The 17,362-nt window shown below is 39.9% G+C and overlaps 1 protein-coding gene across 5 annotated transcripts in view; it reads right to left on the reverse strand.

Annotated features, from left to right (window-relative positions):
* Window positions 1-17,362, reverse strand: part of PTPRM (protein tyrosine phosphatase receptor type M) — a 995,903-nt gene that overhangs the window by 21,822 nt on the left and 956,719 nt on the right. For all 5 annotated transcript variants that reach the window (XM_077270222.1, XM_077270225.1, XM_077270224.1 and 2 more), the window contains 6 exons: window positions 13,322-13,438; window positions 10,770-10,924; window positions 6,799-6,934; window positions 6,239-6,388; window positions 3,146-3,319; window positions 1,337-1,468 (listed from right to left, as the gene is read on the reverse strand). In XM_077270222.1, coding sequence (XP_077126337.1) covers window positions 1,337-1,468; window positions 3,146-3,319; window positions 6,239-6,388; window positions 6,799-6,934; window positions 10,770-10,924; window positions 13,322-13,438 — 864 coding nt within the window. The remainder of the gene's footprint in view (window positions 1-1,336; window positions 1,469-3,145; window positions 3,320-6,238; window positions 6,389-6,798; window positions 6,935-10,769; window positions 10,925-13,321; window positions 13,439-17,362) is intronic.

The raw sequence follows: 17,362 nt of genomic DNA on the forward strand, positions 1-17,362 counted from the left end.
TATATATATATATATATACATACACACACACAGATATATCTAAATATATATAGACAGATATCCATAAATATACATACATAAATATTGATATATTTACATACATACATACTGTATGGCTATGTCTAGATATAAATATATATGTGGCATCTGTATCAGTTTTGTGTCCTCTGGGACTTGCAGTTCCCTGCAGACTGGGAGATATAAAGTTAATTGCTGTGTGGTTTGGATGGGGCTGTAAGCTATTTAAGCTCCTGAAGTCCTGCTGTCCACTGCCAGTTATAATTTGACTTGCTCCTGTGTAACTTGTGCCTTGCTATGCTTCTAATCGACAGTCCTGAGTTTTGGACCTCGGCTTGCTTTCTGACTGTTGTATTTCTTTATGATTTTGCCCCTACACTGACCCTTCTGACCAGGTTACCAGACTATTCTCTTGCCTCTGGTTCGCTCCTCCGGATAGAAGCTCTTCTGTGGAAACAATCCAGTGGACCCCGTTTTAAGACCAGATCCCTGTACAGGGGTTAAAGCGTGAGGCCTTTGCAATATGTCCAAAGGAGTGAATTGTGCTAAATCTGTCCGAGGTAGCCTTTTTGAACCTGCGGCCTCATGTATGTATTGCAGATATTTCAGGAGGAGGACACTAAATATAATTAGCTATATAACACATAATAGGGGCGGTGCACTATAGACTATCCATTCAGTAACCAAGTGGGTGCGAAGTAGAATGTGATTCATTGGATTAGAATAGGATAGAGAAAAAACAACACAGGTTCATCGTAGACAAGTAGCATCACATACAGCGAAACCTCTCCAAAAGACCACCTTTCTGAGGAGTCCACCCTTTAGCCAGATGAGATTTCCTACTATATATTGTGCATCCTAGTCATCTTCTCTGACAAGACCACCACCCCAGAAATAGATTTTCACTGTATATGTTATGGTGGTTCAGCAAAAGACATTATATCGATTCTCATGGTGTGTTATGCTAATCTCTGTACTGTCACTTTAATCTTCTCATAAATAGTTGACTATTACAATGACTGCCAAATAATATGAACACATTTGCAGCAAATTATTGACGGTCACCCGCAGTACATACGTGAAAAGTAAGCTTGAAGGAATAAAAAATCTGTTATGTTCTTTTTCCTGCATAAAACACAATTCTACGCATTGGCCAAGTGACTTTATAGTAACTTTGATCCAGGTGGCACAAAAAGCTTATCATGTGAATAAGCAGAAAAAAGCCTGACCTTTCCTCTTGGCTTATGGGAAGCTTTGCAGAAAAGTAAAATGATGTGAAATAATTCTGCCAGTGCATGCATGATTTGTGCCGACATACCTGTGCGGGGTCTACATCATTTAGCATTACTATCGATGTACAGTGATAGTCAAGGACCAGCCTCCAGAAGTCTTTTACTGTGTTCGGTAAAGGATGTTGTGTAACGATGAAAGCTGAAGGCTGAACATAGCTCTATAGAAAGGAGAACAAATTATAATGATAGCGGAGAATCTGGAAATCAAGTATGTTCAAAAGCAGAATGTCACAAACCCAGACATTGTTAAGATTAACAAAACGGACAAGGCCCCTTTGGAAGTTTTTTCCTTGTAAGAAATGCCACCACTTCATAACATTTTCATCTTCAAGTGGTAACAATAGGACTCACTTTTTTAACAAAGAATTTGACAAGAAATTGATTTGTGAGGTCATGGTGGTATTTCTTACAGTTTTATTTTTAGTGAAGATATTCACATTATAAAAGGAAGGTGTAGGTTAACTTTTAGCATTTGTACTTATTAAATGGTTGACACAGCGGAAACTTTTCCAGTAGAGCAAAAAAGATATTATAATTTACTATAAGTCCAGAACCAAGCAGACTGGGGGCTTCAAGACTTGGGGAAAAGATTGAGCCCTGTCAGCTAACCTGTAGGGGCAACTCTGACCTGGTCATCTATGGCAGGGTATTTAGGGCAAAATATGTTCTCATTATATGCATTTAGCATAGTGTGTGCACATTTACATGAAGGATTTTTTTTACGTGAAAAAAATCTTTGTGCATTTCCAAGAGAATTCGGAGCACAAATACAAGGCTAACCCAGATATTTCCAGTTAATCATGCCACAGATCTATGTACAAATTGGAAAAACTTGCCATGGGTTCGATGAGGGGTCAACTAGAAAGAACAAATGACCCTTCAATTCTATTTTTTTTGCTTATCTAAAATCTCAAATATCTCAACATCATTGAGTCTGCCTGGGATTACATAAAGACACAGAAAGGGCACAAGCGTAAATCCACAGAAGATCTGTGGTTTGAGCTCCAACATATTTGGAACAACTTGCCTGTCGAGTTCTTTCAAAAACTGTCTACAAGTGTACCTAGAAGAATTTAAGCGATTTTGAAGGCAAAAGGTGATCACACCAAATATTGATTTGATTTCGAGTTCTCTTTTGTTCATTCACTTTTAATTTTTATTAATGATACAAATAATCCAACACTTCTAGCCTTGAAAACATTTTTATTTTCCAGCATTTTCCCCACACCTACATAAAACTTTTGTATGGTACTGTATGCTTTTTTCAACCTGACCTTATCGATCTATATGTGTAATATATGATAATATATGATAGCAATCATCCAGTCCTTTAGAGCAAACTACAGAGAATAAAGTCAGGATATTTTCATACGTACTGCAGGAATCTATGTGCTCATACCTCAGGCATAGAAGAATGTACATCTTCATATAGATTATGTAGATTTAATATCATTTCTCTGAAGGGTTGGTTTAGTTGCAATTCAAAATCTGAACATTTACAACCCAAAACAAGAGCAAAGCGTGAAGTTCTGCAACACTACAGCAACAAACGGGTCTACAGAGCCCATTAGAGCGCCGACAAGTTAGTATCAAGGGAAATAATGCAGAGATGGCGTTCTGTCCAGTACTTCATCAATGTCCTTATGATCTACTGGTATTGTAGAACTTTAGATGACATTACTTTTCTCTGCAATACCTGTCACTTACTGTTGTGTAACTGTACCCTGATGGACGCTTTATCAAGCTCCAGGCTGTTTTCTCTTATTTGGGAGATGTCATTTTGCGGGATTATAGATTATATTCTCATTAGTATGAACTATAAAAAAGGTTCTTACATCCATCAAGGCTGCATTGATGTAGTTACTGCTTTCTCCATCTATTGTTATGAGGAAAGGGAGGCAACGGTCTGGAGGTAAGACATCCATACAACGGTTCTTTTCATGGTTCCTAGGCAAGAGTGCTATACTGCAGTCTTCTACCCGTAGTGTTGGAGTCACCATGTTCAACGTCTGCAAACAAATAGCATCAAATTGGCAGATTACGATTGATCATAACTATTGTAATAAACTGTGACACTATTTCAACATATTATTGGGAGAGAGTGACTATTCATGCTGGTGGTGGCATATATATTTCCCATCTGACAGCTGAGATCCCTACAATCCTGAAAATGAAGTAACTACAGGAGTGGTTTAATGCTGCGGTCCCTGCACAAATTTTCTCTGTGCTGGCATTGTGGATAACTAAAGCATACTCCCACTCGAATAGAGCTGAGATTCCGAAACAATGAAGGGGCTACAACATTAAAATAGGACTGCGGCTACTGAAGTCTCAGGAATGTTGGGGGCCCAGCAGTCAGACCCCAACTGATTATAAAACATAATAAAAAATAATTTTTATTAGAAAATGACCTACTGTATAAATGTAGTTTTTTGGGTTAATACAATGTTTTTTTTTCATATCTCAATCTGCTTAAAAAATCCATTAGTAATCTTGACATTTTTAAACTGGCCACTGGGGCTATTGAAGACTTATATTAGGTGTCTTTCTAGGAACAGTTTTCAGCAGTCTCATTATCATCAGAGGCATGATTTTTATAACAAGTTATACCTCTATACACATTCACAATAGGTGATGTCACAGCTCACCCTACTCCCCCTCCATTCAAAATGACCTTCTCTCCTCATGCTCATTAAACGCTTGAATACAGAAGATTGGGTTTGATTCAGCCTACTGTAGTTAATGTACATATATATTTTCTATAAAAAAAAAAAAAAAAAAAAGTCTAGAAAAACCCAAGTGGCCTGTAGGAGAATTACAAGATTTCTAATTCTGATTTTTAATACAGATTGTGATATGGAAATAAAAATATAGCGCTTTTGTTAATCAATTTAATACCAAAAAATTATTTAATCCAGGGCTGACGAATCTTCATTCTGCCAAGGGCCATTTGGATATTTAAGCCATCCTTTGAGGGCCATACAAATTGTACTAAAGTACGTCCTGATGCTGGCACTGGTGACAGGACGTAATCATTGCATACACCTCATCATTCAGTAGTAAACACTACGTGCACATGCTTACATAGCAAGAAAAAATTAAAAGGCCAGTAGCCATCAAAACACAGCCACCAGACCAAGCACTGTGGTCTCCAGGAATCTGAGGAACATAAATGGTTCCCCACCCCTGATTTAAAGGGCCACTGTCACCCCCCCCCCAGCCGTTATAAACTAAAAGAGCCACCTTGTGCAGCAGTAATGCTGCAGTCTAACAAGGTGGCTCTTTTAGTTTTTGATTCATTTATTACCTCAATAAAGCGTTTTAAAAATTGGCCACACATACCAGATATTGTCCCAGGATGCTGTCCGAAGCGTCCTGTATGAATCCCCCAACTGCCGTCACTCTTCTCTTCAGGGCCGATGGTACCCGCCCCCTTCGCGTTGTTGCTTCTTAAATCCGGCGCCTGCGCTGTGCGTGCCTGCCTGGGGCCTGCGCAGTGTTCTTTGTCAGTCACATCTCAGATGCCGGGTGCCTGACTGCGCCTGTGCGGGCAGTGCGGCCGCCCTGTTACTGAATCCCCGCCCCGCACTGTGTTATTCATTATGCACAGTGCGGGGCTGGCATTCCTGGGCATGCGCACTGCGCTGTTCAGGCGCTCCCCCATCTCGGACGCTCTCCCATCTCTGACGCTCCCCCGCGTTCCCAGGAACCCCAGCCCCGCACTGTGCATAATGAATAACACAGTGCGGGGCGGGGATTCAGTAACAGGGCGCAGTCAGGCACCCGGCATCTGAGATGTGACTGACAAAGAACACTGCACAGGCCCCAGGCAGGCACGCACAGCGCAGGCGCCGGATTTAAGAAGCAACAACGCGAAGGGGGCGGGTACCATCGGCCCTGAAGAGAAGAGTGACGGCAGTTGGGGGATTCATACAGGACGCTTCGGACCGCCTCCTGGTACAATATCTGGTATGTGTGGCCAATTTTTAAAACGCTTTATTGAGGTAATAAATGAATCAAAAACTAAAAGAGCCACCTTGTTAGACTGCAGCATTACTGCTGCACAAGGTGGCTCTTTTAGTTTATAACGGCTGGAGGGGGTGACAGTGGCCCTTTAAGAAGATAATCATTTGACTAAAAATGCTAGATTCAGATTTCGTCTGAACCTCCTTCTAAAATAAATTGTGTCTGGATTCTAAGACGGTCACCAAGGTCAAACAGAGTCCAAAATTACATACTTTCTCTGACTGGAGTATAAGACTCTAATACTGGCACATCTGAATCCCATTTTTGGGGGGCTCAGACAGAAGCTTGCAACGGATTCAGAAACAAAGGCTGAAACTTTGTCTAAACCTGCCCTAAATGGTATACATCTAAGCCGATGTTAAGGTCATATAGGCTTTTGGGTCATATGGCAATTTAGATAAACATTTATTATTCTTGATACTCAATGTGTGTGGTAAAAAGGCGGCCCACTTGTATTCTTTTTCCCAAAGATACACAGACTCTGAGAGCCAGCTCGATATATAAAGTAGACTGACAAGCAGACTTAAACCAGCCATACACAATAGATGGCTGTCGACTGAATGAAGCTGCAGCTGATCATTTGGGACTACAGCCTTCTCAGCTGGCTTTCCCTCACACGGGACCGCTCAATCAATTGAACGCTCTTGTGTTCTCTATGTGAGAGCCGTCGGCAGATGTTCCTGGCAACGGCTGATTTCCACAAGTACAAAGCGATCAGCAGTCTAAAATTGGGCATGCCTGATCTAAACATTCTCTGAAGATCAGTTTTCTGGGCCCCCATACACATTCTCCATACACATTGTTATTATAGTAATACTTCTGGAGGCCTTAAGACAAAGAATGGTGTATCAACACTAAAGGATGAAGTACTATTAAAGAACACTAGATCCATTTACACTTACTCTAAATTCCTCTTTAATTTGACTGGAGTTTGTTTGAGGGTCCACTTTATTCATTTCATAGTATACTGATCGGACCTGAGATGCAGAGATTGATGTGTCTCCACATAAACAGGCTTCTAATATGGCATCATGAATGAACACATACTGTTCCTGAAAATAGAAAAACAAATATTGTACAGAAATTCACTGTTTCTCTTATTGGTAAAAAGTAGTCTAACATTCAGAAATGAAAAATTAGAATGTAGGAAAAGAAGGGATTTTTTTTTTATATATATCAATTGAACGTGAAACAAGTTCTTCAGAATAAAGGCTTGTTACTTATGTTATATTTGATATTAGAGGAGATAATATTACTTGAAAACTGAATGTATAGTATATTTGCAATGCATTCACTGCTTTGTTTTGGTTTCATGTCAGTGCTACAGTATATGTACAGTAGAGTATGTGTAACATTTGTTGGTTTCTCTCTTATAATTTATTCTTTTACTATATGCATTCTATTAGTCTATATATTCTTGCCACACACTATAGATATATATTCATATACACAGTATACATACCTCCGTTTGTACCATGTTCACTCTACGAGAGCGAAGTTCCCTCACGCAGTTGTAAATATCTACAACTCCTTCCCTTTCAGCCATGTCCAGCATGATGTCTATGACAATAAAGCAACCTGTTCGACCAGCTCCAGCGCTGAAAGAAAAAACACACCCATGAAAAAAAGAGTAAAAACTTTTTAAAGCAATATATTCCCTAATGGGTTGGTGTGGACTGACAATTGTGGAGCACTGGTTATGATTTTCTTGCACTAAACACAGCGATCACTCAACCCCTTTAAGCTGTTAAACACTTTTTCTTTGCACTGTCATCTGCTCATTGCTTTAAAGGGCCACTGTCACCCCCCCCAGCCATTCTAAACTAAAAGAGCCACCTTGTGCAGCAGTAATGCTGCAGTCTAACAAGGTGGCTCTTTTAGTTTTTGATTCATTTATTACCTCAATAAAGCGTTTTAAAAATTGGCCACAAATACCAGATATTGTACCGGGAGGCGGTCCGAATCGTCCTCTATCAATCTCCCAACTGCCGTCACTCTTCTCTTCAGGGGCGATGGTCACCGCCCCCTTCGCGCTGTTGCTTCTTAAATCCGGCGCCTGCGCTGTGCGTGCCTGCCTGGGGCAGGCGCAGTCTTCATTGTCAGTCACAGCTCAGACGCAGGGTGCCTGACTGCGCCTGTGCAGGCAGTGCGGCCACCCTGTTCCTGAATCCCCGCCCCGCACTGTGTTATTCATTATGCACAGTGCGGGGCTGGGGTTCCTGGGCATGCGCACTGCGCTTGTCAGACGCTCCCCCGGTCCCCCGCCTTCCAGCGTTGTTCTTTGTGGCTGTTCAAAACGTCGGCAATGAAACCTGTATATTCCGGCAATGCTGGAAGGCGGGGGACCGGGGGAGCGTCTGACAAGCGCAGTGCGCATGCCCAGGAACCCCAGCCCCGCACTGTGCATAAGGAATAACACAGTGCGGGCCCCAGGCAGGCACGCACAGCGCAGGTGCCGGATTTAAGAAGCAACAGCGCTCAGGGGGCGGCGACCATCGCCCCTGAAGAGAAGAGTGACGGCAGTTGGGAGATTGATAGAGGACGATTCGGACCGCCTCCCGGTACAATATCTGGTATTTGTGGCCAATTTTTAAAACGCTTTATTGAGGTAATAAATGAATCAAAAACTAAAAGAGCCACCTTGTTAGACTGCAGCATTACTGCTGCACAAGGTGGCACTTTTAGTTTATAACGGCTGGGGGGGGGTGACAGTGGCCCTTTAACCTTGCAGTTAGTACTAATTGGGTTCTGCGTACGAGCTTATTCTTCCATTATGGCCAGTGATGTGCCACAACACATAACAGAAAATTCACTCATGAAGTCATAGTTTCCACTAAAGAAAACTAACTAGACCACCAATAAGAAAATAATGTAATCAGATTATTTGTCACACAGTAAAAGGGAATTCACCACCAGTGTGAGAACATCCCAGAATTTTTCCTGTTAATAAATAGGAGCTGTACTTTCAACAAACTTTGCATAAATCAATGGTACATTCTATTATAAGAAACTCTGCAATATATCTGATCCACTTACAATACACTTTTTTCCCTCCCCCTACCTTCTGAACTTGTCATCCACTCAAAACTGCTCAACTCCATCTTGCTCAATACAGGACAAATTGTCAGCCCATGAGGTGTCAGGATACACCTCCTATTATATCCTATGGAGAGGTAAGGGGGAGGAGGAGTGAGGAGCAGAGTGAGAATAAACATTTGTTATGCTATTAGGAGTGCCAAGTATCTCTTATCTTCTTCAGGAGCAGAGTGTGAAATCAAGTAGAGGGAGACCCAGAAAGATTGTGCTGAGCTTTCTAACAAGTCTTTTACCTCACGCCAGAGCTGAATTCACATCTACACTGATCAGCACTGCTATATAATTTCTCCCACGCTACTGCTGCTTCTCTGTATGCAATGCAAGGAATGAAGAGCAGGAATATATCTCTGTGTTCCTTGCTGTATAGGAGACAATATGCAGCTAGTCTCTCCTCACCAGCTTAGAGTTAATTGCAAATTTAGAGGTAGAGCGTACAGAGGTGAAAGCTGTTGAGAAATGCAGGATACCAGTCATATAATAGCTATGTATACACACAGGCAGGTACCCTTTAAAGGAAACCTTTCATAAACATTTCCTATGTAGAAGACACCTTGCCTTGGGAAGAATAACAGAACATTGCTGATGACTATACAATATATTTTTCTATTCCAGGAAACATTTTATGAAAATGCTTTCAATTTAGTCAACATTGACAAGCAACAAGCAAAAGAAAAGGGACAAGGAAATACAAAATATTGTAATCCATACCAGACAAGTATCTTACATTGTTTATGCAATGAAATGTAAAAGCCTTGCAGGGAAAATGTTTTAGAAGTCCCTATACTTGCTTCATAAAAATCGCTATTTCTGAGTGTATTGCTTTTATGTACATTGTAAATTCATCAACTTCATTATATGATCCTGCTCCTGGGAATTTATAAATGAGACCATCATGCAATCAATGCATGCTTTTCTGTAGTACTGAAACCTAGGGTGGTCTGCAAGCAGTGTTATTTTTAACTGATCAATATGGCATAATAACATTTATTGCATTTTCTGATATGTTATAAATGTATTCATGTCCATTAAAAGTTTTTTTTTCAGTTTTAAAATAATGAAAAGCTTTTTGTAATTTATTTAGGTAAAGCATATTATGGAGGGCAAACAGGGCATGTGCCTCCCTCGGGTGCTAAGGGCTATCGAAATACAGAACTAGGACAGCAGTCTGAACCTTTACCCGGGGTTAAAGAGAGCACGGCTACATCTTGGAAATGTATCCATGTTTCTCAAGACGTCTGATTGCTGTCATTTACTTCAAGAGGATGAAAATGTGTTCTGGTCATGTAACGGACACAAAGGTGGAAAACTACAGAGAGCTTTGATAATGGTATAATAATTGTGTGCCCTTCTGTGATCATCTTGTGACCCAACACACACTCATCTTCTGAGGAAGGAATCCATTCAATGAACGCTAACAGACATCTCTAAAAAACTGCAAAGAATTGGTATGCAAAAAGATGCAAAAGTTGTATTATTCAATAAATAAGCTGAAAATGGAATACACCTTAAAGTTACTGTCCTTTATTCATTCAGTGTTTCCATTAAATTGTTACTCAAATTGTCTCTTCAGAGAGGAAGAGGACTAGAATTCTAGTGCCACCTATTGGAAGTGTCAATTCTAAAACGTCTATATCGACCCTTTTAAAAGCCTTCTCCCATTACTTAAGATAAAAGCCAAACCCGAATCTCAATTTGCAGACACATCTTTCAGGGTGTTGCCTCTCCTCAGTGCAAAGCATGAGATTTGATTTGGCTGTATGAGAGACCTCTGACTGGGGTTTATGGGGGTAACATATGTCACTCTCCACAAGGAGAAACGTTACCTTTTACAACTCAGTCAGAGGCCTCTCGTACAGCCTAATCAGATCTCATGCTTTGCACTGAAGAGGGGCAACACCCTGAAACATGTGTCTGCTAATTTAGATTCTGGTTTGGCTTTTATCTTAAGTCATGTGGTAAGGCTTGTTAATGGGTCGGTATTGACTATTAGAGTTGCCACTTTCAATAGGTGGCACTGGAGTTCAAGTCCGCTTCCCCTCTGAAGAGACAATTTGTATATTTATTTCCCAGAGGAGCACTGCACGGCCTATAAGTCTCATTAACACTAACATGTCAGACATGTCACTCTCCACAAGCAGAAACATTAGACCCCAATAAATTGTTATGTCATTAGAAAGGGAATAAAGACAGACAATATGTTATCAGTATTTTAACAGTCTATGATTATTCAACTTAACACAGTAACATCCTCTGTGAAATGGATGTGTGAACTATAGTAGCATTTTGAGTCATAATAAAAGTGGTTGTGCATCATTTAGAATTTCATTCTCAGTTTACCTGCAGTGCACAACCAGTGGGCCTGAGCTGGCTGGGCTCTTTGATTTGACTTGTCGTACAAAGCCTAGAAGTCCTGTTGCATGGTATGGCACACCATGATCAGGCCAGCCTGTAAAGTGGAACTGGCGGATTTCTCGTATTTCATGTACTCCCCTCTGTAAATAAGGAAAGAATAAAAATAAATATTGATTGATGGATGTTGTGAAAAAAATCAATCTTACGAGAATGAATCCAGATGAAATGAAAAAATATGTTGTAAATTAATAGAAATATATTTTTAAGGTAATATTTCATACCTTAATAAAAGCTAAACACATAAAACATTGTAAATAATCTCGGTTGTGCTAAACAGTAATGGTTCTTACTAAATAATAATCACTATACAATTCCTGTGTTATAATGGAGCTACTACAAAAACAGATTTTTTATTATCATAGGCAGGATATGTATAGTTTATATTGCAGCCTTCAATTATGTTCTCCATTCTATCCTCTGTTGGTTGAAACCAATTTAATATTAGAAAAGTAACAAAGATACAATACAAAGAAGAAAACAGTACAAAGATATGATCTGAATTCACCCCACTTCTTGCCTTTTGTTATAGTTTGCCAGAAAGATAATATTCTAGAACGTCTTCATAAATCTCAATAAATATGATATCCTAATACAGCGCTACCATTTCTAATGGGATTGAATGGGACTCCATCTGTTCAGCAGATGAATCGAGTCTATACAAGATTTAATAAGAAACATCACCAACTGGAGGTCTTCACACTTCCCTCATCAATGCAAACATATGCTATTTAGTGCAATTTGCAAACTTCACAGGACTGGGAAAGAACTTTGAGTTTCAGCTCAAAAAGAAAAAGTTAACTAAGAATATGTGGAAAATGGGGTGGACAGGAAAACATGACGCTTTTCTTATATGGAGTAAAAGAATATACTGGCGAAGAGAAATGAACAATTTAATACTATATGTCATGTGAACTGAGATAGAAATGTTGGGTTGTCAAGCGATAAAAGAAGATAGCGTTGAAGAACTCTTGGGGCCGACACACAAAAAAGATTTATGAGCTAGTCATAGGCAGTGACAATAGTTCATTGTATGCAAATGTTCCATAATTTTCCACGTTACATCCATATTCATTGGTGTTTTGGAAGGACTCCTGAAAAGATGGTCAGTAGAACCTTTAAAAAACACAACATGCTACAAATACCATAGATAAAGGGGTCATTTAGGACTTTTACTATTATTTCCTAAGAGAGAAGAACTCACGGGCAGGTAGTTGCTAAGTACCAGTCTGATCTACCCGGCGATGATCTCTGCCGACTCACAGATCGCGCCTGCCGATGATTCTCCTGCTTCCAGTGACATCATGTTGACAGAGCAGCTTCTTCTCTTCTGCTCTGTCAATGGGATGTCACTGCTGATGTTTAAATGTGGGGAGCTGTCTGTCAATCGGCATTACATCAGCAGTGATATCCTGTTGATATAGCAGACTGGAAGAGAAGGTGCTGCTCTGTTGATGTAAGGTGAAATAAAGCAGAAGAGTCACCGGTTGAGCCGGGAGATACAGTGGGGAAAATATTTGATACACTGCCGATTTTGCAAGTTCTCCCACCTACAAAGAATGGAGAGGTCTGTAATATTTATTGTATGATTTTTAAATAATTCAATTGCATTTTATTGCACGAAATAAGTATTTAATCCCCTTACAACCAGCATTGAATATGGGTCGGGGCTGGGTCTTCCAGCATCACAATGACCCCAAACACACAGCCAGGGCAACCAAGTAGTTGCTCCGAAAGAAGCATTATTTGGACGGAGCTCAAACTCAGTGTTGCCCAGCGACAGCCCCGAAACCTGAAAGATCTGGAGGAGATCAGTATGGAGGAGTGGGCCAAAATCCCTGCTGCAGTGTGCGCAAACTTGGTCAAGAACTACAGGAAACGTCTGATCTCTGGAAGTGCAAACAAAGGTTTCAGGACCAAATATTAAATTCCGTTTTTCTATTGTATCAAATACTTCTTTCATGCAATAAAATGCAAATTAATTATGTAAAAATCATACAATGTGATTTTCTGGTTTTTATTTTTAGATTCTGTCTCTCACAGTTAAAATGTAAGTATGATAAAAATTACAGACCTCTCCATTCTTTGGAGGTTGGAAAATGTGTAAAATCGGCAGTGTATCAAACACTTATTTTCTCCACTGTATTATTGCCTGCAGATTAGGTAGGTGGCTAGCAACTACCAGCCTGTAAGTTTCATAGGAAAAAATAACCAAAGTATTGGATAACACCTTTAATTATATGATAAAGCCATAAAGCCAACTAAAAGAAAAGGACTTTGTGAATACAGTCAAAGAATCAATCAACGCATGACTCGTTGCAGCAGCCACATGTCCATCTGGAACCAACAGGAACTAAGGAGCTTGGCAACCCCTCTAATGCTTCCTACTGGTATTCAGCCAAGCCAGAAAGCGTAGCCAACATATTGAGTAAAACAAATTTTATCTATTAATGTCCAATTGAAGATTCTCAAGGACTTACCTTTTCTACTGCAAAAGTTCGTATTACGTATTCAGCAAGTAACTCTGTTTCAATAAGTGTCACTTTAATATCTTTATATATCTCGGTGTCATCTGGCCAGTATTTACAGCATTTCACCTGAGGAAGAAAATATTAAAGACGTGATGAGTTTCTTAGCAAGATTTAAAGGCACAAGACCCATCCTTATAAAAGAGAGCACTTAACGGATTCCAAAATGTGCATACTGATCAAAACTATTTCCACCCACAGGCTACTATATGGCATACTACTGCTCAACAAAATTTTTTTTTATTTTTGTCTGAGAGAGTACTTATGTCATAGGCTGGTTTCACATTTGCGTTTTTTGCTGCTGCGTTTTAGAGCAAAAAAACGCATGCGTTTTTTTCCTATATTAACATTAAAAACGCATGCGTTTTTTTTGTATGCGTTTTGCCGCGTTTGACGACGCATGCGTCATTTCTATGCTTGCATTTGGTTGCAGAAATGCAACATGCGTTTTTTTGCGGCAAAAAAAAGTATTCCTGTCTATGTAAACGCATGCGTTTTTAAGCACATGCGTTTGGTTGCGTTTTAAACGCATGCGTTTCAATAGAAAAAAACAAGAATACACACTGATAAGCCACCCCCCACAATCAAGGTGATAAAGGGATCCAAACACTAACCCTAACCCTACCCCTAACCCTAACCCTAGGGATCCTAACCCTAACCCTAGGGATCCTAACCCTAACCCTAGGGATCCTAACCCTAACCCTACCCCTAACCCTACCCCCAACCCTAGCTATTTCTATTTATAGTGGGTTTTCTAGTTGATTTTGATGATTGGCAGCTGTCACACACTTCTCAGCATGCGTTTCAAAAACGCAAACGCAGGAAAAAAACGCATGTAAACGCATCAAAACGCCGCGTTTTTTTTACCGCATGAGAAAACGAATGCGTCTAAAAAACGCAGCGTTTGCACGCGTTTTTTTCACCACCTGCGTTTGCGTTTTAAACGCTGCGTTTTTAAACGCAAATGTGAAACTAGCCATACATACTTCTAGATAAACCTTTGCAACCACAATTTTGAATTAATTTCCATTTGCAATTAAAAATTAAACAAGGATGTTGGTGGTCTTGGACAGAACATGACCATCACAAATATCCAGCCAGCGTATGATGAAGTATCAGTAATCAGGTAGGTGAGTTCTTGTTTTTATCTTAGAACCACAATGGACCCATTTTTACTCTAAATAAAAGTAATGTACAACCCCCATAAGAAAGTTTGTAATAGGTGATTTCTACCATTTTGTGTCTGCAGATCTTATGCAAGCCAATGCATCTCCATGATTACTGACTACAATTTTTTTTAAACCTGCCAGACAAGTAGCATAATGTTTTTAAGCTATTATTACAAAATGACCAATTGTGTATTCATTTTTTTTATTATTTCACATTACTGTAAAAAAAAAATGGCAATGCCTTTTTTTCATATCTATACTAAACACAAATTTAGTAATCTTGCAATTTTCACACTGGCCACTGGGGCTTTTCTATAACCATATTTCCTGCCCTTTTAGGAAAACTTTACAGCAAGCTCTTTATCAGCAGAGGAAGGTTTACAGTGACTGTTAATGGAGGAAAGAATGTGGGTTTGTTCAGCTCATTCCAGTTAAAGAAGATCACTTCTTCATTTGAAAATAATCAAATCCATTAAGGAAAACGTTTCACGTTTCGAACACTGCTTGTATTCTTAATCATGAAGAGACTTCGGGACCTCATTTGATTCCCAGCCTTGTTGTGAGCGCTCATGGTGAGCTGGCGATTCCTTTTTGCTTTTCTAAATTACTGATAACACCTCTATATAAAGCTGTTAACACTGGATCCAACATTCACATTAGGCGATGTCGAAGCTTATCCTGCTCCTCCTCCCTTCACAGTGACCTGAGCACATGCTCATTAGATGCTTCAATACAAAAGATAGGGTCTGAGTCTGTTCATTGCTGCTAATGTGTGTGTGAATTTTCTAAAGCAACAGGAAGTTAGAGCACAAAAAAGCCCCTGTGGCCAGTGTGAAAACTGCAAGAGTAAAAAAAAAAATACTTTTAACACAAAAAACTGGATTTAAACATTAGGTAATTTTCTGATGATGGCTTCCCTTTAAGGATTATTTTTAACTCCGTTGTTTAAAAGTCTTTTTGATTTTTTTTAAGCGTACACTATTAAGAGACACCATAAGACTGTGTTATTGTCTCTAACCCACGATAACACGATGCAGAAATATTACAGCATAATAGTAAAGGTCTCTGAGTACACTGCCACGCTGAGTACAATGACAGACAACCCCGTATGTCCTAGTGACTGTGTGCTTGCTGTAGTGAGGCACAGCCATATACTGCAAATCACTTCAAAGAACATAACAGGAAGCAGCTGTAGAACGATCAGGAACACAATCCATGGAAACAAAGATGTCTGGAGAGAGCTGCTGCCAACTGGTGATGCTCAGAATTTGGCAGCAACAAACTTCAGTTTATCCATCTGAAAATCTCCTACTAAACATCCATATTGGAATTGCTTACAGCATTTTGTATCCATATGGAGTGCAAGCAAAGAGCTTACACCAACCATTTAGGAAACGCAAAATAAAACACTGATTAAAATAAAACTTGTGTGAAAAAACATAATGTTACTTGCCGGCTGGTATCTTGTGGGGTGTGCTGGCTCCTATCGATAGCAGTCAGCTAGCAGGTCCCTTTCTACTGTCCATCTACCAATAACACATGTAGGTGCATTCGCAGCGCTACGCTTTCTGGCCAACTGGATTTCACACTGTACATTTTAGTGGAAATTTGGAGCAATATTTGCTCAATGAAAAGTATAGACAAGGTTACTACTACATAATTCAGAGTGAAAGCGTGAAATGATTCCCCATGCAGGTGGGAAGGCTTGGTACACCACTAGTCTGATATAATTCAATGTACTGACCCTAAAGAAAAGGTTTGTAGCTGATGTATTAAGGGGGCAATGAAGTAATGAGCACAGTCTGGTTGTCACTGTTGGAGGGATGGGTCTCAGTAACGGCATCTTACCAATGTAATAGTGGCACTAGGGCTAACATTTTTTGAACACACTGCAGCTCTGCTTGTTATTATTTTTTTCTTACTTATACAGCGCCATTAATTCCACAACGCTTCACAGACATTATCATTACTGTCCCCTTTGGAGCTCACAATCTAGATTTCCTATCAGTATGTCTTAGGAGGACACCGGAGGAAACCCACGCAAACACGGGGAGAACATGCATACTCCTGGCAGATGTTGTCTTTGGTGGGATTTGCAAAACAACAATGCTAACCACTGAGCCACCTTGCTGCCATTATTATGATGGTTTCGGCAGTGTTGCACTTAAAGGGGTTGTCTCAGCTCCTACAATGGTGATGGACAGTTTAAGCCAGCAGCATGGTTGAGCTTTTGGTCTGAACTCCTCACTGTCCATTGCTGTAAGCAGAGGATGCTTTGCCTTTGCGCATTAGTTGATCAGAAGCTGGTAACCTTGGCAACAAGCAGTGTACTATAGAGCAAAAAATCCCTTCATTCTCGAGAACAGAGAAGATGTTTAATAAGAAGTACATTGCAGAGCTGATTATTTTTACAAAAAAACTTTGCAATTTTTTTTGTAAATTCTTTATTTTTGAAAAGAAGAAAAATCAATACAATAGTAATATAGACATGTCTAGCATACAGGCATATAATTACGCGATGGTTATTGATTAGACACGAGGGGTGAAGGGGGAGGGGACAAAGGAATAAGAATGGAAAAAGGTTGGGAAGGGAAAAGAGGGGAAGAGGTGGGAAAGGCGGTAAGGGGAGAGGGAGAGGAAGTAAGGGAGTGAAGAACATGTACAAATATAATAACAATTGGCATGAGTACACATTGTCAAAATTGCATACGTTAGATTATACGAGTAACTTTCGAGCAGAACAAAGAAAACAAGGGCATATAATGAGTATAAGGAGCGTTATCATCCTGTAATTTTTTCCATGGAGCCCATATATCTGTGTAAG

The sequence above is a fragment of the Ranitomeya variabilis genome, chromosome 6 (genome assembly GCF_051348905.1).
Source record: "Ranitomeya variabilis isolate aRanVar5 chromosome 6, aRanVar5.hap1, whole genome shotgun sequence".
NCBI classification, from domain to species: domain Eukaryota; kingdom Metazoa; phylum Chordata; class Amphibia; order Anura; family Dendrobatidae; genus Ranitomeya; species Ranitomeya variabilis.